Here is a 24,283-nt window from a genome sequence, read left to right on the forward strand (position 1 = left end):
ACAACACTGTATTTTTGTCAGTAGGCTTCTTAAATATAGCTGTCTCAAATTTGCCATTATTGATGGAAATTGTCACATCTAAGAAATCTATGCTCCTGGGGCTGCTGTTATGCGTCAATCTAATGGTGACCGTCAAAGAATTCAGACTATCAATGAAATTGGACAATGTAACATTGTCCCCTGTCCAAATAAAGAAAATGTCGTCGATGAAACGTACATAAAAGGCTATATATTGTGAAAATGCACTGCTGCCCAGGATATGCATTTTCTCATATTCATGCATGAATAAGTTAGCATACGATGGGGCCACATTGGACCACCATCGCCATCCCCTGTAGTTGAAGGAAAAAAGAATTCTCAAACATAAAATAGTTTTTATGCAGGATCATATCCAATAGCAGCAGTAAGTATTCACAAGGAGGACCCTTATATTCAACATTTTCAAAAATGGACTTACGAATAGCATCTATACCTGCTTCATGTCCAACATTAGTATAAAGGCTCGTTATGTCACAGGTCACCAACAAACAATTCTCAGGGGGAGACCCAAACTTGACCAACCTATTCAAAAAATCGGTCGTGTCCTTCAAGATAGTAGGCGTGGAGGACACCACCGATTGAAGAAAGTAATCAACAAATTGTGAGAGACTTTGACATAATGACCCCCTGGAAGAGATAATTGGTCACCCCGGGGGTTTGGCAAGGGACTTATGCACCTTTGGCAATATATACAATATTGGAATTACCGGATGTTCTTGGGTTAGAAACTTAACCGTTGGTTCATCGATCCAGCCATTATCAAACCCCAGGGAAATGGCGGCATCAATCTCTCGTTTATATCCAAAGGTGGGGTCATATTGTAACCTTTTGTAACACACTGGGTCATCAAGCTGTCTATAGACTTCTGCAATATACTCCTTTTTGTCCAATACTACCACCCCTCCACCTTTATCCGCAGCACGTACTACGATAGAAGTGTTAGATTTCAAGCTCTTAATTGCAAGCTGTTCCTCCTTACTGGTATTGGAAAAAGAGCGTTTGTTTTTTCATTAAGGGGATGATATCTTGTCTGACCAGTCTCATAAAAATATCTATAGATGGATTATTAAAGGGTGGTTCAAAAGTACTTTTGATAGGAAATGGAGTCCCCGGGTTATTCCTGACCCCCTGTTTACTAAAAAAATCTTTCAGTTTAAGTTGTCTCTGAAATTTATAAAGCTCCACTTCACAATCAAAAGTACTTTGCCTGTATGTTTGTACAAAGGACAAGCCCTTTGATAGCACCTTATGTTCACTCTCAGTGAGGGTGTATTCAGAAAGGTTATAAACCTTTATTTCCTCCTGCCCCTCCAGGAGTTCTCCTTTTGGGCATTTCCTTTTCCGCTTTCCCCTCCTACAGCACCTTGATCTTTTTTGTTTCTGGTGCGTGTAAGGCCCACCTCTCGTAAAAAAGGGCCACTATGGGTCGTGGACTGGTCAGAATCTGAAGTATGGGACTCAATATCCGTATAAGATCTCACAAAACGTTTTCTACCAGATTGTTTCGGACGCCATTGCCGTGTCCCCCCTTGAAAGAAAACCCAGGGGTATACTCTCAATTCTTTATAGTCAGCTCTCACCTTTTTATACTTGTTTTTTTTAAAGATCAATAAGTCAGTTTTAAATGACATAACATTATTTTCCAGCCTAGAAAGCCATTCTGTTGAAGTATCTGATTTTAATATCTCCAACCCTGCAGCCTCACATGCACTAATCTCTTTTTCAAGGTTACTGATATCATTGTTAACCTGCTGAATTACGAGCACCATTAAATCGAGGCTACACTGGTTAAGTATATGACACCATTGCTTGCAGAAGTCTTTATTGTTTCTCCCAATAGTGGGTTGATTGTTAATGCGAAATCCCCTCGGTATTAGTTTTTCCTTGTGATATTGGGACAGGGTTAGTCCATATAAATTTAATTCCACTAAACGCTTTTTCATCTTTAATAAATAAGAGAATATTTCTGCAGGACTGTCAGTGTCAAAATTTAACTGATCTGTATTAGTGAATAAAATCTTGGAAATGTCTTTCTCCAAAAATCTCTTAGTGCCTGCCAGGTCACTGGCCTCGAGATCCATTTTAATGAAACACTGAAGAAGATATCTTAGGTAAACTTCTTTAACTGAACAAAACAGGATGGTGCTGGTTCTACATAAAACTTGTTACAAAAAAACAATCGGAAAAACCGCACACATTTCACTTTGATCCATTTCAACCGGGTGCTGCAATTTCATATAGATAAAATAATAAGATTTTACTTACCGATAAATCTATTTCTCGTAGTCCGTAGTGGATGCTGGGGACTCCGTCAGGACCATGGGGATTAGCGGCTCCGCAGGAGACAGGGCACAAAACTAAAGCTTTAGGATCAGGTGGTGTGTACTGGCTCCTCCCCCCATGACCCTCCTCCAAGCCTCAGTTAGGATACTGTGCCCGGACGAGCGTACACAATAAGGAAGGATATTGAATCCCGGGTAAGACTCATACCAGCCACACCAATCACACCGTATAACTTGTGATCTAAACCCAGTTAACAGTATGACAAACGTAGGAGCCTCTGAACAGACGGCTCACAACAAATAACAACCCGATTTTTTTGTAACAATAACTATGTACAAGTATTGCAGACAATCCGCACTTGGGATGGGCGCCCAGCATCCACTACGGACTACGAGAAATAGATTTATCGGTAAGTAAAATCTTATTTTCTCTGACGTCCTAAGTGGATGCTGGGGACTCCGTCAGGACCATGGGGATTATACCAAAGCTCCCAAACGGGCGGGAGAGTGCGGATGACTCTGCAGCACCGAATGAGAGAACTCCAGGTCCTCTTTAGCCAGGGTATCAAATTTGTAGAATTTTACAAACGTGTTCTCCCCCGACCACGTAGCTGCTCGGCAGAGTTGTAATGCCGAGACCCCTCGGGCAGCCGCCCAGGATGAGCCCACCTTCCTTGTGGAATGGGCCTTGACAGATTTAGGCTGTGGCAGGCCTGCCACAGAATGTGCAAGTTGAATTGTGCTACAAATCCAACGAGCAATCGTCTGCTTAGAAGCAGGAGCACCCAGCTTGTTGGGTGCATACAGTATAAACAGCGAGTCAGATTTTCTGACTCCAGCCGTCCTTGAAATGTATATTTTCAATGCCCTGACAACGTCCAGCAACTTGGAATCTTCCAAATCGCTAGTAGCCGCAGGCACCACAATAGGCTGGTTCAGGTGAAACGCTGACACCACCTTAGGCAGAAACTGAGGACGCGTCCGCAGTTCTGCCCTGTCCGAATGGAAAATCAGATATGGGCTCTTATACGATAAAGCCGCCAATTCTGATACTCTCCTGGCTGAAGCCAGGGCCAGTAGCATGGTTACTTTCCATGTAAGATATTTCAAATCCACCGATTTGAGTGGCTCAAACCAATGGGATTTGAGAAAATCCAAAACTACATTCAGGTCCCACGGAGCCACTGGGGGCACAACCGGGGGCTGTATATGTAGTACTCCTTTTACAAAAGTCTGGACTTCAGGAACTGAAGCCAATTCTTTCTGGAAGAAAATCGACAGGGCCGAAATTTGAACATTAATGGACCCCAATTTGAGGCCCATAGACAATCCTGTTTGCAGGAAATGTAGGAATCGACCCAGTTGAAATTCCTCCGTGGGGGCCTTCCTGGCCTCACACCACGCAACATATTTTCTCCAAATGCGGTGATAATGTTGTGCAGTCACCTCCTTCCTGGCTTTAACCAGTGTAGGAATGACCTCTTCTGGAATGCCTTTTTCCTTTAGAATTCGGCGTTCAACCGCCATGCCGTCAAACGCAGCCGCGGTAAGTCTTGGAATAGACACGGTCCCTGCTGAATCAGGTCCCGTCTTAGAGGTAGAGGCCACGGATTTTCCGTGAGCATCTCCTGAAGTTCCGGGTACCAAGTTCTTCTTGGCCAATCCGGAGCCACGAGTATCGTTCTTACTCCCCTTTGCCGTATAATTCTCAGTACTTTGGGTATGAGAGGCAGAGGAGGAAACACATACACTGACTGGTACACCCACGGTGTTACCAGAGCGTCCACAGCTATTGCCTGAGGGTCTCTTGACCTGGCGCAATACCTGTCCAGTTTTTTGTTGAGGCGAGACGCCATCATATCCACCTTTGGTTTTTCCCAACGGTTCATAATCATGTGGAAGACTTCTGGATGAAGTCCCCACTCTCCCGGGTGTAGATCGTGTCTGCTGAGGAAGTCTGCTTCCCAGTTGTCTACTCCCGGAATGAACACTGCTGACAGTGCTATCACATGATCTTCCGCCCAGCGAAGAATCCTTGCAGCTTCTGCCATTGCTCTCCTGCTTCTTGTGCCGCCCTGTCTGTTTACGTGGGCGACTGCCGTGATGTTGTCCGACTGGATCAACACCGGCTGACCCTGAAGCAGGGGTTTTGCCAGGCTTAGAGCATTGTAAATTGCTCTTAGCTCCAGTATATTTATATGAAGAGACATCTCCAGGCTTGACCATGCTCCCTGGAAGTTTCTTCCCTGTGTGACCGCTCCCCAGCCTCTCAGACTGGCATCCGTGGTCACCAGGACCCAGTCCTGTATGCCGAATCTGCGGCCCTCTAACAGATGAGCACTCTGCAACCACCACAGAAGAGACACCCTTGTCCGTGGCGATAAGGTTATCCGCTGATGCATCTGCAGATGCGATCCGGACCATTTGTCCAGCAGATCCCACTGAAAAGTTCGTGCGTGGAATCTGCCGAATGGAATTGCTTCGTAAGAAGCCACCATCTTTCCCAGGACTCTTGTGCATTGATGCACAGACACTTTTCCTGGTTTTAGGAGGTTCCTGACAAGTTTGGATAACTCCTTGGCTTTCTCCTCCGGAAGAAACACCTTTTTCTGAACCGTGTCCAGAATCATTCCCAGGAACAGCAGACGTGTTGTCGGGGTCAACTGAGATTTTGGAAAATTCAGAATCCACCCGTGTTGTTGCAGCACTACTTGGGTTAGTGCTACTCCGTCCTCCAGCTGTTCTCTGGACCTTGCCCTTATCAGGAGATCGTCCAAGTAAGGGATAATTAATACGCCTCTTCTTCGCAGAAGAATCATCATTTCGGCCATTACCTTGGTAAAGACCCGAGGTGCCGTGGACAATCCAAACGGCAGCGTCTGAAACTGATAATGACAGTTTTGCACTACGAACCTGAGGTACCCTTGATGTGAAGGGCAAATTGGGACATGCAGGTAAGCATCCTTTATGTCCAGGGACACCATAAAGTCCCCTTCTTCCAGATTCGCTATCACTGCTCTGAGTGATTCCATCTTGAACTTGAATTTTTGTATGTACAGGTTCAAAGATTTCAGATTTAGAATAGGTCTTACCGAGCCGTCCGGCTTCGGTACCACAAATAGCGTGGAGTAATACCCCTTTCCCTGTTGTAGGAGGGGTACCTTGACTATCACCTGCTGAGAAAACAGCTTGTGAATGGCTTCCAATACCGTCGCCCTGTCTGAGGGAGACGTTGGCAAAGCAGACTTTAGGAACCGGCGAGGGGGAGACTTCTCGAATTCCAACCTGTAACCCTGAGATACTACCTGCAGGATCCAAGGGTCCACCTGTGAGCAAGCCCACTGTGCGCTGAAATTCCTGAGTCGACCCCCCACCGCTCCTGAGTCCGCTTGTACAGCCCCAGCGTCATGCTGAGGGCTTTGCAGAACCCTGAGAGGGCTTCTGTTCCTGGGCAGGGGCTGCTTGCTGCCCTCTCTTACCCCTTCCTCTGCCCCGGGGCAGATATGACTGTCCTTTTGCCCTCTTGTTCTTATAGGACCGAAAGGACTGCGGCTGAAAAGACGGTGTCTTTTTCTGTTGGGAGGGGGTCTGAGGTAAAAAGGTGGATTTTCCGGCAGTTGCCGTGGCCACCAGATCCGATAGACCTACGCCAAATAATTCTTCCCCTTTATACGGCAATACTTCCATATGTCGTTTGGAATCCGCATCACCTGACCACTGTCGCGTCCATAAACTTCTTCTGGCAGATATGGACATCGCACTTACTCTCGATGCCAGAGTGCAAATATCCCTCTGAGCATCTCGCATATAAAGAAAAGCATCCTTTAATTGCTCTATAGTCAATAAAATACTGTCCCTATCCAGGGTATCAATATTTTCAGTCAGGGAATCCGACCAGACCACCCCAGCACTGCACATCCAGGCTGAGGCGATGGCTGGTCGCAGTATAACACCAGTATGTGTGTATATACTCTTTAGGGTAGTTTCCAGCCTCCTATCAGCTGGATCCTTGATGGCGGCCGTATCAGGAGATGGTAACGCCACTTGTTTTGATAAGCGTGTGAGCGCCTTATCCACCCTAGGGGGTGTTTCCCAGCGCGCCCTAACCTCTGGCGGGAAAGGGTATAATGCCAATAACTTTTTTGAAATTAGCACTTTTCTATCTGGGTTAACCCACGCTTCATCACATACATCATTCAATTCCTCTGATTCAGGAAAAACTACAGGTAGTTTTTTCACCCCCCACATAATACCCCTTTTTGTGGTACTTGCAGTATCAGAGATATGCAAAGCCTCCTTCATTGCCGTGATCATATAACGTGTGGCTCTACTTGAAAATACGTTTGTTTCTTCACCGTCGACACTAGATTCAGTGTCCGTGTCTGGGTCTGTGTCGACCGACTGAGGTAGAGGGCGTTTTACAGCCCCTGACGGTGTCTGAGACGCCTGGGCAGGTACCAACTGGATATTCCGGCCGTCTCATGTCGTCAACTGATTTTTGTAATGTGCTGACATTATCACGTAATTCCATAAACAAAGCCATCCATTCCGGTGTCGACTCCCTGGGGGGTGACATCACCATTACCGGCAATTGCTCTGCCTCCACACCAACATCGTCCTCATACATGTCGACACACACGTACCGACACACAGCAGACACACAGGGAATGCTCTTATCGAAGACAGGACCCCACTAGCCCTTTGGGGAGACAGAGGGAGAGTTTGCCAGCACACACCCAAGCGCTATAATATATATGGGAACAACCTTATATAAGTGTTGTATCCTTATAGCAGCTTAAATATATAAAATATCGCCATAAAAAGTGCCCCTCCTCTCTGTTTTACCCTGTTTCTGTAGTGCAGTGCAGGGGAGAGTCCTGGGAGCCTTCCTCACAGCGGAGCTGAGCAGGAAAATGGCGCTGTGTGCTGAGGAGAATAAGCCCCGCCCCCTATTCCGGCGGGCTTTTCTCCCGTAGTTTGTAATATCTGGCAGGGGTTAAATACATCCATATAGCCTCAAGGGCTATATGTGATGTATTTTTTAGCCATAAAAGGTATTTACATTGCTGCCCAGGGCGCCCCCAGCAGCGCCCTGCACCCTCCGTGACCGTTGGTGAGAAGTGTGTGACAAACAATGGCGCACAGCTGCAGTGCTGTGCGCTACCTTCAAGAAGACTGAAGAGCCTTCTGCCGCCGGTTTCTGGACCTTCAATCTTCAGCATCTGCAAGGGGGGTCGGCGGCGCGGCTCCGGGACGAACCCCAGGGTGAGACCTGTGTTCCGACTCCCTCTGGAGCTAATGGTGTCCAGTAGCCTAAGAAGCCAATCCATCCTGCATGCAGGTGAGTTGAACTTCTCTCCCCTAAGTCCCTCGATGCAGTGAGCCTGTTGCCAGCAGGACTCACTGAAAATAATAAACCTAAAAACTTTTTCTAAGCAGCTCCTTAAGAGAGCCACCTAGATTGCACCCTGCTCGGACGGGCACAAAAACCTAACTGAGGCTTGGAGGAGGGTCATGGGGGGAGGAGCCAGTACACACCACCTGATCCTAAAGCTTTAGTTTTGTGCCCTGTCTCCTGCGGAGCCGCTAATCCCCATGGTCCTGACGGAGTCCCCAGCATCCACTTAGGACGTCAGAGAAATTAGGGTATTCCTTAAACCAAAAAGAAACCTTCCCAGCCAAAAGAAGGAAACCAGCACACCACCAGTAGCAATTTCATGAAAAACTGTATTGTAGCATGGCAACAGTCACAAAAATGCAAATGCAAACTTTATATTCCAGCCAGGATTAGCATGATACTTTACATGTCCCTCCGGATAACAGACCAAGGAATCCAAGTCCCCTCTGCCCAACAGCCGTTTCGGTGTTACCACCTTCCTCAAGGGCATATAACTAATTGCTGAGCCAAACGCTATTTAAACCATAGCTAGACGCCTGTCAACAGCCCCTCACGCCCACTCACCTATTATCTACAACTCACCCCATCTGTGCACTCTCACGTCCGTGCTGGCTGCAGCATGAGGTTCCCGTCGTGGAACACAAACAGTCCGCGGTGGAACGCACTTCCGGTCCCAGCATGCACCACGGAAGTACATCACTTCCGCCCGGCGCTGTGGTTCTGTAATCGGCGAACCAATCACAAGTACACACAGAGTGTCACCCAGTCAACCAAAGAAAACAGTGATACCCAATATGTAAACACTGTTCTGAACTAGTACAATACTGGTTATTGAATCAGACTCGAGCATCGGTGAGATAGGATTGAATGTGCCTGACAGGCGTCCAGCCATGGTAACATCACAAAATAGATCACTATCTAACCTATACAGAACACCAAAATCTATACCATAAAAAACACATACACAGACAAATACACAAATATAACCCAGTGTTCATGAGCAGCCCCAGGAGACCATTAAATTTAATAAAAAGATGGCAAACGCAATTAAAGCTATAAACCTATTTCATAAGAAACAACTGAAAGATAATTCTTCATTTAACCCGGAAGGTGCCACAGTGTTAAAGTTGTAAATCATTTCACATTCTCTTTGCAAAAGCCTTTTGTGTCTATCTCCACCTTTCTTCCAGGGTTTGATTTGGTCCAATGGCAGTATATATATATATATATATATATATAATATCATAGCTGCAGCTGCACCTCAATTGTTCACATTAACTGCTTCTCTAGTTTGGCTGTTATGCTTATTAGTGCAATGCAACTGATGTGCAGTAATAAGTTTAACACACCCACTACTGCAGAGACATAGTACTAATTCACATTACCTATTTCTCAAATGTCAATATTGGAATTATTGTTATGACTGGAAGACAGTGAACTGAAACTGCGAACTGATCACACATCTCAACCTCATTATATGAAATATAAAAATAAATACTGACATTGCTAACTAAATGATCATGAAACTAACTCACCCTAAATTATCCTCAGCAAAATGATCTAATGATCAGGAACCAGCAGCTAACTCATCAGCAAAAGCTAATGTGCATTTTGTAATAAAAGTTTTGTCAAAGATAACTGTTTGCTGGGCTATCAAAACTTAATGGACTGTGCTACGTCAATCAGCCCAGGTCCACTACACCTGGGGAAAGAGGGAAGGCCCGGAAAAGAGTATGATGCTAGAGAGGTTTACCTGGCATCCGGCACAATGGCTGGAACATAAATGACATCAGTGTGCAAAGCAAGCAACAGATGCTACAGCAGTGAGACAGGCTGTTACATATAATACCTGATTCAATATATCAAAGGGGGATTAAAAACCAAGAAAAATAAAGTGAAGATGTTGCCCATAGCAACCAATTAGCTTCTAGCTATCATTTATAAAGCACAGGCATTCCCAACCACGGTCCTCAAGGCACACCAACAGTGCAGGTTTTAGTGATATCCAGGCTTCAGCACAGACGGTTAAATCAAAATAACTGAGGTACTAATTAAGTCACCTGTGTTCAAGCCTGGATATCACTAAAACCAGGACTGTTAGTGTGCCTTGAGGACCGCGGTTGGGAAACCCTGATCTAGCACATTCTATACAGTGACAGACTGCATTTATAGGAAGCCATGGAAGCCAAAATTACTATCTTATGCCAATGCGAGTATCTGTAGGGCTAATGTTAGTATCCACACACCTTCAAGCAGGGAGCCGCACCACCCACAGTTTCTCTGTACACAGCCTCTTCCATCATCATTAGTATTACCAATGTCACCTGCCTCACACTGAGTGTAATGGGGCCCATACACTTGTGAGATAATCGGTGCACATTTTAGGTATCTTGCAACGCGATGCGCGGCACACCGGTCGAATCTCGTGTCTCAAGATAGTATGTGCTGCACTTAACATTTATCGAATCACAGTGCGGTATATCACACTGCGATGCGTGATGGGCACCCACCTGGAGTGGATGGAGGCCGCTCCCTCTCGGCAGTGACGTGCCCATCACGTGATTACCATGCGATCTATCGCATGATCGCATGGTAATCACTTTGGCAGTTCAGGTAAGATTTCATCGCACCTGAACTGCCGGTGCGATGCCCGCGATGTCGCGTTGTGGGGCATCACACAAGTGTATGAGAACCATTAGAGATCTGCCAGAGCCAGTCTTCCCTACACTGTACCACTGACCCAGAATAGCACAGAAGTATAATTACCCACCCACAATGCTCCCATGAGACAGAACTTGCTGTCTGGAAACACCTATTTCATGCAATGCCAAAATTCATGCAAGTCAGAATCAGTCAGAGATCCGCAAAAACATGTACACTCACTTCTGTGCATGCGCAGTTTGCTAAAGCTCGCTATTTGCAGCCATGTAATGAGCTGCATCAGAATCAGACCCTGTATATGCTCAGTCACCGTTACTTAATGTGAATAATAATTCTGATTGATACACCTGAATGCGGTCAGAATAAGCTTCAACAGTCAGGATTATTCAAATTTAGAAGAACAAAACTTTGTGCTGCCAGTGTTCTAGTGTAATATCTGAACATGTGTACCATGCTGCTGGGAAACAGAAAAGTGCAGACAGTTATCATTCAGAGACGGAGAAGTGACCCACCTCACTCAGGGATTCAGAAGAAAACACCGGGTATTATATATTTAAAATACTTACCTGTATAATAAATTGTTGTGTGGGTGCCTGAGCTTTTACCTGCCCCACAACATCCCCTTTCTTCCATCACTATCAGCCCAGTACAGGATGAGTAGAGTACTTGTAACCTTTTCATTTTTCCCCAATATAAATGTGTATCACTGTGGAATGCAAATAAAAGCTAACAAGTAAGATTAAAAATAGAAAGAATATAGTAGCATGCATGTTTATTCCATTTCACTAAACTATGAACTATAGATTATCATATAAAAAGATGTTTGAACATGGTTTATAAATGTAAAAGATATGTAGTTGGTTAGTACATAGAAGCACATATGAGCAACTTGCTGGCAGAGCCGGCCCTAGGCATAGGCAAACTAGGCAAAGACCTAGGGCATTTGGTATGCTTAGGGGCACCAGCAGCTTCTGCTGATTAAAATGATATGCGGCATGCCTATATTCTGTGGAAATCACTGTAATGTAGCATTTCGTATGCAGATACAGCCGCAGTCGCACACAGAATATAGGCATGCCGCATATCATTTTAATCAGCAAAAGCTGTTTGTGCATCCTAGCCACACAGTAATGCAAATAAGATGCATTTTCATAAACAAAAGGCGCCCCAACATTAGCAGAGCTGCCAGCTGACTCATGCCAGGCATGTCCTGCAGAACTAGCGGCGGTGCTAGGGGGCACCAGCCAAAATCTTGCCTAGGGCATCGTATTGGTTAGGGCCGGCTCTGCTTGCTGGAACAGACCCTTGAAAACGGTAGAACATAAGGGTTATTTATTAGACTCACACTGTCTCTGGAAAATAATTTTTGGAAACACTGAATCTATTGTACATCCTGCAAAACAGGAAAGCAAGAAAGTATCTAGTCTGAAAGAGCAAAGGGACTCAGGTGGTGGTGAGTCAGCCCACTTCAGCAGGAGTATGGAGCACTCTGGGGAGGGACTGGCTGATCTGACATATACTGTAGTACAGATGAAAGACAGTTACATTGCGTCTGCTGACTGTACCAATAGCGAGTTGCCCAACCCTTCACCTGCGCTCATTACTCATTGCCTGTGGTTTTATTGCAAAGATTAGATTTATGCTTTGTATTCCTGTGATGGCTTACTGATGTGCATTGTACGTACACCGTTTTCTGTACCTGTTTTTAGGTTACCAATTGCACAGGGCAAAATACAACTTATACACCTAACAAAAGATTATAATAATCATATACATTTATTCAGTGATGTGCGGTAGGGAGAGGCATATGAGGCAAAGCCTTTCCTGTAATACTAACGTATATGCCACAGCTTTGACTATATAAAGTATATGAAAAAGACAAAGGATATATTAGAAATATCTTCTTTGTATTATTCTAATCATTTTTATAGTTAAAACTCTGGAGTAAAAAGTCTATGGCAGGTAAAGCAGTGTCTCCCCTTTTTCCACACTTATCTGATCGGTACGCGGTTAGGATACCGCTTGTTGGGATCCTGACTGTCACAATACCAATGACAGGATCCCGACAGGGTGAATAGAACCTGTGGTGAGCATAGCTCACCACTGAGCCTGCAGCATGGCGAGTGTAGCGGGCTTGTAAGGAGCTTTGTTGCGCTCGCCCCCTTGACAGCATTCTACCGCTCGGGATGCCTATGTCGGGATACTGACATTCAGCATCCCAAGTGCCGGTAAATTATACCGAACCCCTCTGATCAAAAGTCACCATATTTCCAGCAGTATACTGTTTACTGCTGCACATGTGTATAATTTCCACATGAACCCTTGGGCTAATATATTGTGTATAAATCTGGCGCTGGTACTAGCCAGTGACTCCTGAGCCATTTACCTCACCACACGTCTCTGCATCTATCCCACATTAGGTCTATAACACAGTACACCAGTTAATTTAGTGGCACAACCAAACACAGACACATTATTAGCATTGCCTAGTACTTAACTCCAGCCAGTCCAAAAATACAGGAGGATCTATAGGGGCATGCCCTAGCGTGTGCTGGCTGCCTGTGTCCACATACTCCATAATCATTCCTGGGAGCTGAGACATAGAAGAGGAAGGTGGACCTTCATATGCATGTGGCAGAATACCTTGTTTAGTTTGATGCTCCTAAGATTGGAATCATTTGAGGTACATGTGTTCTTATAAAATGAGCAGTAGGGTCAGGGGTGTAGACAGAACTTTGTGGGCCCCATAGAAATATTTTCATGGGGCCTCTGTTCCAATGCTTCTAGAGACACCTATCCACAGCAGTTGTTCACCTTAAGCCTCATAATAGTGCCCTAGTTCATTTTATGAACCATAGTAGTGCCCTAGTTTATTGTAGGGTCACCAGTACACATTATCCAACATGGTGACCCCACTTCACATTTATGACATGCAGTGTGCCCAGTTCATATTATGAAACATTACAGCACCCCCAGTTCATATTACGCCACACTATAGTGCCTCCACTTCATATTGTGCCAAATTACAAATTCCCAGTTCAGATTATAAAACATTATAATGCCCTCTAATTTGTTTTATACCACATTACAATGAGCAAGTAAATGGACATAACTAGATATAATGATGGGCCCAAGGCAAAGGTTTGTAAGGGCCCCTGCATATCACACAAATTGGGCCCCTCTCAGCTCTCATAGCTACGCTCTTAAATATGGTCTGTATCCCATTCACCATACTCATGATACTGATTCCACAAGATGCTGAAAACTTTCTGTAGAATTTCTATTTCATGTTGATATGATAAAATCACAGTTGCTGCATACAGTATTTGTCGGCTGCACGTTCTTCCATTGCTCTATTGGATTAAGATCTGGTGAATTTGTGTACACATGGAGTACATTTAACTAATTGTCATGTTTATGGAATCAGTTTGAGGCAATGTGTGCTTTGTTACATGTAGGACTGTTTCTAGACAATTTGGCTTCCATTTGCTTTCACCAAATTCTGACACTACTATTTTGTTGCAGCAGAAAGCAAGAGTTGCTGACCAGTGTACAATTTTCCAATCTTCAGCTGTCAAAATTTGGTGAACCTATGCCCCCTGCAGCCTAAGTGTCCTGTTCTTTACTGATAAGTCAAACTCGGTATGACCTTCTTCTGCTGCTGTAGTCCATCCACTTCAAGGTTTGGCATACTGTACATTCCGAGATGCTCTTCTGCATACCACTATTGTATTAGGATGCATTTAGTATCCTGATAGACAGATGCCGGTGGTAATTTGACCAACGTCAGAATTTTGACACCTCTCGGGAGACCGGCAGCGGAAGACCAACAGCCGACAACCCGAGAGTAAGTATAGGGGGCACTGATGGGTTAGGGCCCCGGGGGGGTCTTAGGGTTCGGCACTAGGGGGGATTAGCCCTTGCTGCCACCCCTGGAGGGTTAGGGTTGGGATAGGGAGGTAAAAAAAAAAACATACTCCCTCCAACGTCAGGATCTCCAGTGTCGCGATGCTGGTGTCGGTCATCTGACCGCCAGCATCCCGGCAAGCGAGATATCATACCGAACCCATTGTATTGCATGGTTATTTCAGTTACTGTTGTCTTTCTGTCAACCTGGACTAGTCTGCAAATTTTCCATTCACCTCTCTCATTATGAAGGCATTTTGGTCACAGAGCTACCATACACTTGCGACTGAGTGGGTATAACTGGGCAGCAATAGAGTGTTTGCATGTAGGATAAGTTTGCTGTGGGCTAGTTGATGAGGTGAGTGTATTCAGCCAGCCATCTCCCTTCAGTAGGACATTCACCAAGGATAGAGCTAGTACAAATGCATGCTGATGTCTTCTTTCATCATTGGATGGATAGGGAGGTACATTCGCAAAGGTGCGGCTGACTGCATACAGTTGGAAATCTGCATTTATGTACAAACTCACAATTGTGTCCACTTTGCGTGCAATTTTGAATGTACATGTACAGAACATCTAACACATGGAAACTAACAGATAATTTCCAAGACTTACTAAATGACATAAAAAAACAAACAAATTCCAATAAAAATAAACTCTAAATAAAAGAATCACTTCAAAAAACAACACTTTTTTTTTTAAACTCCAACTTGCTGTGTTGGCATTCTCTGCGTCTGCTCCAACACACATTATTGATTGGTTGGTATGAAGTAGGATCAGAGCCAGAAACCAAGGGATGGAAAAAGAATGAAACTGCAATTTTCAAGAATTTTGTAAAAAAAGAAAGAAAGAAAAAAAAAGGAAGAATAATTTCACTATAATTTGCATATTATAAGATTATGTGAAGCTAAATTGCTGCAAACAGCCATACTTGAAATATGTATTTTGTCTGCAGCTAATTGTGAAATTTACACATGAAGGCTCATCTACAGAACATTCCTCCATCCCTGTGCTAAGAACACGATAAGGATATTCTATACCACCTGATGATAATGATTATATATTAGTGTTTTTATTCATTTATGCTATATCAGAGACTTTGGAGGCAACTATACTTACATTGCCAGCAGTAGCAAATTTCCCATTAGGCACATAAGGCACATTTCTAGGGGCGGCACATCGGCTCATGTTTCCTTACTGTCAGTCCAAAATTACCAGTAACTACAAAATATTTCCTCACTAATGTACTGTACACCATCTTGAGTTGAGATTGAATGGGTAGGACATGGGCAGACTGCTCCATGAGCTGTCCTACTTAGTAAATAAGTATACATAATAAAAAAATAAAAAAATGTCATGGCTTGTTTTATTATTAAGTCATATTAAGCTAAACTATTAATCGTCAAAATGAGGGCTTATGTTCAAACAATGAAAAAAATAAAATTGGATAGCAAGAGTAGTCAATATTGTTGTTCCTAGGGGTACATTAACCCCTAAATCCACCCTTGATTGGCAGGAATATCATACTGTAGTTATTATATTAGATTGCTCCTGTACTGCTGTGACCAGTCATAGATATTACATATTGTACAGTAATCTAGCAGACCGGGGAATGTCCTACCAGGGGTGTAATTAGGGGTCCAAGTGCCCCTGGCAAAGTAAAGGACTGATGCCCCCCCATATTTGAAATGTGTGCCAAAAAAGGGGCGTGGCCACTCAACAGTACCCCAATTCAAATTACACCACAGTAGTGTTTCTTACTCACATTACACAGCACAGTAATGTACATTATTCATGTTATGCTACACAGTAGTACGCCTTATACACATTATGCCATACAGTAGTGCTCATTATATATATATATATATATATATATATATATATATATATATGGGAAGGCGTGCATGCTCCTGGGAAAGTGGGCGTGGCCTCACAATTTTATATTATGATATCAAACTGGAAATATATAATCACACCCCGACATATGCACACACACAATTAGCAGCCTTACACACAATACCCACAGTAGTTCTACTTACACATAATGTCCCCAGTATAGTGTCAGATGCACATAATGTCCCCCAGTATAGTGCCAGATACACATAATGACCCCAGTAGTACAGTACCAGATACACATAATGCCTCCGAGTATAGTGCCTCATACACATATGCCCCTTCAGTGCCAGATACACATATGCCCCCTCCATTTCAGACACTTGTATGCCCCTACAGTGCCGGACACTCAATTGCCCCCACAGTTCCAGACACATGTATACCCCCACAGTGTCAGATACACGTATGCCCCCACAGTGCCAGATACATGTATGCCCCCACAGTGCCAGATACACGTATGCCCCCACAGTGCCAGACACACATATGCCCCCTGTTGATTTTACTATTAAAGGCAACACTTTTAGGTAGATTCAGTTTTATAGGTGGCAGCTATCCTCCCACCCCCATGTAGTTCCTCAACATCAGGGATGCCCATTAATGATCAATGAATGCAGCAGCAGCAGCAGCCACTGTAATTGGCACCGGGGTCCAGCACCACACCACAATACAAACAAGAAACTCTACATAAACTACACCTCCCAGCAGCGGCTGCTGCATGCTGTGATCATTACTGGACATCCCTGCTGGTGAGGAACTACACAGGGGTGGAGGGATAGCTGCTGCCACTAAAAGTGAATCTACCTACTGCCCGTGGGTGGCACCTCTGGATGGCGCCCCTCCTCGGCTGGCGCCCCTGGCGAGTGCCATCCTGGCCAATAGGAAGATACACCCCTGTGTCCTACTGTTGTACTGTATGTTTGAAGAGTAATTGTTACCCATTGCATTTGGCATTTCTTGGAATCACGTACTGTATGACAATGCAGCCCAAATTGTGCTAATAGAATACTGTAGCATGACTTTTCCACACTCTTACCGTCAATTCCCCAATAGAAGATAGGAGCCCAGCACCATATGCACGTAGCTGTCCATCTTGTTTGCAGAGACCAAATTCAATAGTAAAGAAGTAGCACTAGAAAATAAATGGAAGCACAATAAAGGTTCAAAGGTCTGCTTTTAAAATATAGATTTGAAATGTACTACTATTATTACCAGGACAGAATAAATCTGATACATAGATATTACATAGGGGTGATGCACCCCTCATTGTAAATAAAGCTAAAGGTAAGTAGAACGAACCAGGTAATATAACATTACAGGGCTAGAGACAGAGTGCTTTATGTAAGTTAAGAAAATACAGGGGGGGGGGGGGGACTTCAAGTATTTACAAGAAATTACAGTGTAGGATGTGGTATTCCTTACAACACCCAGGATATTCTACTTAAAACAGAACAGAAGTCATGCATCCAGAATCCATAAATCTTGACATCATAGCTCAGCATTTGTATTGTAAAGTAATTTATACAATATAGTATAATTTTATCTATTATATAATCAGCTAATGTGTCAGTCTAGCAGCTGTGCAGTGAGAGCTGGAGCAAGCCCTCTTTGACTCCTGAAGCCTGTCTCTCTTCTCATTCCAGCACTGTTTGGATGCACAGAACTGTTTTTTTTTTAGTCCTATGAGTACCTGGAACCAGCAACCCCCTGCCCTTTTCGAAAAACCCCATTTTGGATGATAGAGGCAGACAGTAAGGAAGAGATAGGAAGGTGTAGGAGAAAAAACACCTGCAATGCTATGTGCAATAGCTGGCAGCCTGGCAAATGGTGAGTCGAAAATAATAGTATAATATAATAGTATAATAGCACAGTAAAGCACAGTATTTACACAATGAATTTTCTGAATTCAGCATCCTCAACATCAAATATACATTGATAAATATGTGGACTAAAAAACTATATTTTTTTCCCCAGCATTAAATTGTTTACTATTATTACAGTGTCTAAATCTAGATTTTATTTTTTATTGTAAATAGTATTTGGTGTCTCAAGGGGCTCAGTATGATTTACCGACGGTCAGGATGCCGGCCATTAGTATACCGACAACAGTATGCCGGTAGTGGGTGAGCGCAAAGAGTCCCTTTGCGGGCTCGGTTGCTCTCTGTGCTTGCCACAGGTCCTATTCCCACTCTATGGGTGTTGTGGACACCCAAGAGTGGGAACAGCCCCTGTGAGCCAGGATTCCGGAAGTCTGTATTGTCAGCAGTCAGGATTCTGGTGTCGGCAAATTAACTGCATCCCATCTCAAGTATGCACCTGCATATTTGTGCTGCATCGTACAAACTCAGCCAGAGAAGTATATATCTGATATGTATTTCACCCTTCTTTATGTACATGTGTACAGTACATTTATATATATATATATATATATATGTTGTGCCCTGGGCAGTTTTGTGGCACCGGCATTTGCCAATGCTTTCATGTTTCACGTAGAAAAAACATTATTTTTTTATAATATCAATTACAGTAAATTCATAAATTTTTACACTAGATTTATCGATGATGTCTTTGTTGTATGGACAGGATCCAAAGAACAATTTGTAGAAATTATGTATGAGGTTAATCTCGGTGATCCAAACATCAAATTCACCTATGATATACAACCTACATCAATTCACTTTTTGGATGTAACTGTCTCTTTAAGAAATAAAATGTTGGTAACCTCACTCTACACAAAGCCGACAGACTGCAACACCCTCCTTCATGCTACTAGTTTTCACCCAACCCCGCTAATGAATGATTTGCCATTTTCTCAATTCCTCCGCATACATAGAATATGCAGTGATGAGGGAGATGAGAAAGAACAGCTATTAAATATGCGGTATAAATTCCTACAGAGAGGGTACTCTAGTCAGCTGCTTACAAAAGCTATGAAACGGGCACTTTTAATGCCTAAAATACCAGAAGCTAAGGATAGTGGTGAGCAACAAGATACATTTGTTTGGGTTAATAGTTACAATACTTGTAGCAGGCAAATGAGTACAGAGGCAAAACAATACTGGCCCTTGGTACAAAATGATCAAAAATGACCTTCCTTAGAGAATAAGAGATTAATGCCTTGTTACCGGAGAGGGAGAAATATTAAAGATGTAGTAGTGTTGACTGACATTTCTAAACTTAAAAATCCGCAGGCACATTTTCTTCCAAAAAACTCAGTGTATATAGTTGTTTGGGATGCACGACGTGCACATATCTTGAAGTAGGTAATTACTTCTTGCATCCATTTACTGGTAGGAAAATATTGATTAAGCATTTTTTAACGTGCAGTAGCAGATATATAGTTTATTATATATGTTGTGCGTGTGACAAACTATATGTTGGTAAATCAATTAGGACTTTTAAGGAAAGGATGGCACAACATAGGAGCGCAATTCAACAGTGTCTTATGAGAAAAAGCATAGATAAACCAGTTGCTAAACATTTTAAAGAGGCTGGGCACACACTAGCACAACTTAGATACAAAATGATAAACCATGTTTCTGAAAATATTAGAGGAGGAGACCGTGACAGAATTCTCCTACAGAAAGAAACTAGGTGGATCTATGTATTAAATGCTTTACAACCGAATGGGTTAAATGAATATTTATCATATAGATGTTTTCAATAAACTCAAATTTATGATTTAATTTCTATGTAATGCTGCGATTACATGTACCTAATATTGTTCAGTTAAACGGTTTGCAACAGAATTGCTAATTACGTATTTTGACTAATGTGAGGCTGATTCCTCTGACTGTTTCTATGGTGATGGGTATACACAATTTGTCTGGTTAGCGCAGATGCAGATGCGGTGGACGTGAGTCTGCTACAGATGACGTTGGCTCTAATCAGAAGTGGCGCGTTGTTGCACCGGTACACTGGGTGTGTGATTACTACTTAAGGTAGGAATGTTTCTGTACTATTTTATTCCTGATGATGGTTTTTATGAATAAAACTGAAACGTAGAAACTATGGAGTAATACGTTTGGTTTCTGCAGTACCCATTGAGTGCCGCCGCAAGACTGTGCAATTTTGCATAATTTATTTGGAGGGCACCGGGTCGTATGAATATAGGGAGGCTAGGAGTGCCAGGAAGAACGAATATGCTATAATATATATATATATATATATATATATATATATATAAATACAATAGTATCTCTGTGGAGCGCACTTCTTTGGAGTAAATTATAAAGTATTCTTGATTGAATAATATTATAGAGAGGATTGGGTTAAAATAAAGAGAGGATGACCTTGCACAATTAAGCACCCTTTTTTAAAACACACTTACATTTATTAATAAAACAATATGATTCAAATTCACATTTACATTAAAAGGAAATGATAATAAACATTTCTTTTACAGGATAATATTGTTCATTAAAAATACAATGATTTGTTTCAACTTTTCAGATATGATATAATGAACTGCTTTCATCCAACGCGTTTCATCTTATAGCGACTTCTTCAGGGGTGATTCTGTATAACCAATCTTTGTTTATTTAGAAAAGCTGTATCTTTCCTAAAGAATGTATTCCATAATTAAACTAAAAAAAGGTACTAAAAATAATTATAAAGTAGATTTGAAAATTCTGAAAAATTAATTTCCACAATTTGGCAACACTTGGTGGAGTTCCCTATTTGAGACCACCTAATAATTTATATTATTCTCCAAAGGGATTATTAATGAATAGTTTATCCAGCTTCTCTTAATTTTCCCATAGCAATCCTATATGTCTGTAAGGATAGAAATCCAAAGGTGGACTGAATGTTATCAGGCCTCTTTTAATCTCCCAGAACTGCTTTTGGATCCTTATGCACACAGACGTATAGGCATACTGCTGGGAAATTAAAAGAGGCCTGATAACATTCAGTCCACCTTTGGATTTCTATACACTGCTCAAAAAAATAAAGGGAACACTAAAATAACACATCCTAGATCTGAATGAATGAAATATTCTTATTAAATACTTTGTTCTTTACATAGTTGAATGTGCTGACAACAAAATCACACAAAAATTATCAATGGAAATCAAATTTATTATCCCATGGAGGTCTGGATTTGGAGTCACACTCAAAATTAAAGTGGAAAAACATACTACAGGCTGATCCAACTTTGATGTAATGTCCTTAAAACAAGTCAAAATGAGTCTCAGTAGTGTGTGTGGCCTCCACGTGCCTGTATGACCTCCCTACAATGCCTGGGCATGCTCCTGATGAGGTGGCGGATGGTCTCCTGAGGGATATCCTCCCAGACCTGGACTAAAGCATCCGCCAACTCCTGGACAGTCTGTGGTGCAACGTGGCGTTGGTGGATGGAGCAAGACATGATGTCCCAGATGTGCTCAATTGGATTCAGGTCTGGGGAACGGGTGCGCATCAATGCCTTTGTCTTGCAGGAACTGCTGACACACTCCAGCCACATGAGGTCTAGCATTGTCTTGCATTAGGAGGAACCCAGGGCCAACCGCACCAGCATATGGTCTCACAAGGGGTCTGAGGATCTCATCTCGGTACCTAATGGCAGTCAGGCTACCTCTGGCGAGCACATGGAGGGCTGTGCGGCCCCCCAAAGAAATGCCACCCCACACCATTACTGACCCATTGCCAAACCGGTCATGCTGGAGGATGTTGCAGGCAGCAGAACGTTCTCCTTGGCGTCTCAAGACTCTGTCACGTCTGTCACATGTGCTCAGTGAGAACCTGCTTTCATCTGTGAAGAACACAGGACGCCAGTGGCGAATTTGCCAATCTTGGTGTTCTCTGGCAAATGCCAAACGTCCTGCACGGTGTTGGGCTGTAAGCACAACCCCCACCTGTGGACGTCAGGCCACCCTCATGGAATCTGTTTCTGATCGTTTGAGTAGACACATGCACATTTGTGGCTTGCTGGAGGTCATTTTGTAGGGATCTGGTAGTGCTCCTCCTGTTCCTCCTTGCACAAAGGCAGAGGTAGCGGTCCTGCTGCAGGGTTGTTGCCCTCCTACGGCCTCCTCCACGTCTCCTGATGTACTGGCCTGTCTCCTGGTAGTGCCTCCATGCTCTGGACACTACGCTGACAGACACAGCAAACCTTCTTGCCACAGCTCACATTGATGTGCCATCCTGGATGAGCTGCACTACCTGAGCCACTGTGTGGGTTGTAGACTTCGTCTCATGCTACCATTAGAGTTAAAGAACTGCCAGCTTTCAAAAGTGACCAAAACATCAGCCAGAAAGCATAGGAGCTGAGAAGTGGTCTGTGGTCACCACCTGCAGAACAACTCCTTTATTGGGGGTGACTTGCTAATTGCCTATAATTTCCACCTGTTGTCTATTCCATTTGCACAACAGCATGTGAAATTGATTGTCAATCAGTGTTGCCTCCTAAGTGGACAGTTTGATTTCACAGAAGTGTGATTGACTTGGAGTTACATTGTGTTGTTTAAGTGTTCCCTTTTTTTTTTTGAGCAGTATATATATATATATATATATATATATATATATATATAGAGAGAGAGACAGTATATACATGTATATATACATATATATATATATATATATACACACATATATATATATGTACATATATACACTATGTGCACACAGACACAAAAAGTGTCATCACTAAATATCTAACATTACAGTACATACTGTAAGTACAGAAGCTTCTCCTAGGCATTGCTGGATTGTCTATCCTTTGCTTCACTGAGTCGTGGCTGGATGACCTAATTGCCGACTCCTCAGTGTCTCTGATGGGTTTTAGCCTTTACAGGGCTGATCGTGACAAGGATCTCTCCGGAAAACTAAAGGCGGAGGTATTTGCTTCTACATAAACAAAGGTTGGTGCACCAATGTCACGGTCCTAAGTAAATCATGTAGCCCGCAATTGGAGACGCTCATTATCAATTGCAAACCGTTTTACTCCCCCTGTGAATTTGCATCAATATTCCTGGTGGGGGTGTATATTCCACCCCAAGTAAGTGCGAATGAAGCCTTAGATTAACTAACCACCAGGATAACAGACGTAGAACTTAAATATCTAGTTTCACCGCTTATTGTACTGGGTGATTTCAACGGCACAAATTTGAGCCAGGAGCTACCGAAGTTTAAGCAGCAAGTTAAATGCCCAACTAGGGAAGGGCGCATTCTGGATCACTGCTATACTACCATCAAGGTGCCTACCGGGCTATCCCTTACGCAGCCTTAGGCCTTTCTGAACGCTGCCTAGTCCACCTTCTTCCAACTTACATCCAGAAGTTTAGATGGGCAAAGCCTGTGGTCAGGTCTGTTAAAAGCTGGACAAGCGATGCTAAGCTGTAGCTTCAGGCTTGTTTTGACTGCACGGATTGGATGGTTTTTTAAACTTCTGCTTCTGATTTAGACAAATTGGCTGATGTAGTGACATCTTACATCAGTTTTTGTGAGGACTTGTGTGTGCCAATTAAAACATCTTGCACTTTTAACAACAAGCCGTGGTTCAGTGCTCAGCTGAGGAAGCTCCGCCGGGCCAAGGAGCAGGCCTATAGCAGTGGGGATAGGGACCGGTATAAACTGGCCAAAAACTCCCTGATTAGTGAAATTTGGCTGGTGAAAAAGCAGTTCTCCAACAGGCTGATAAACAACCTTTCAGCTAACGATCCTGTGTCAGTTTCGAGAAGTATGCAAGTTATGACCTGTTATAAAAAAAATCCTACTGTCATGCATCAGGAACTGGCAGATGAGCTGAACAACTTTTATTGCAGATTTGAGAGGGAAGCCCCCACTTTTAATTTTACCCCTGACTTGGGTAAAGATGCCCCCTCCCATCCAATGAGGGTGGGTCCAGGAGAGGTGGAAGACATGTTTAATAGGGTCAAACATAGGAAAGCAACAGATCCGGATGGTGTGTCACCATCTGCCCTGAAGATCTGTGCTGTTAAGCTTGCTCCTATTTTTACCATGATCTTTAATTCCTCACTGGAGATGTGTAAGGTTACCTCCTGCTTTAAACGCTCAATAATTGTTCCGGTTCCCAAGAACTCAACCGGTGAACCACATGAAAGAGGTGACTAACACTCACTTGTATTCTTTCCTGTTTTCATGGTAT

At 43.2% G+C, this 24,283-nt stretch overlaps 1 protein-coding gene across 1 annotated transcript in view; it reads right to left on the reverse strand.

Moving 5' to 3' along the window:
* TPH2 (tryptophan hydroxylase 2) overlaps nt 1–24,283 on the reverse strand; it is a 430,635-nt gene that overhangs the window by 29,596 nt on the left and 376,756 nt on the right. The window contains exon 9 of the mRNA XM_063927454.1: nt 17,213–17,308. Coding sequence (XP_063783524.1) covers nt 17,213–17,308 — 96 coding nt within the window. The remainder of the gene's footprint in view (nt 1–17,212; nt 17,309–24,283) is intronic.

Source organism: Pseudophryne corroboree, chromosome 6 (assembly GCF_028390025.1).
Source record: "Pseudophryne corroboree isolate aPseCor3 chromosome 6, aPseCor3.hap2, whole genome shotgun sequence".
Taxonomy (NCBI): Eukaryota; Metazoa; Chordata; class Amphibia; order Anura; family Myobatrachidae; genus Pseudophryne; species Pseudophryne corroboree.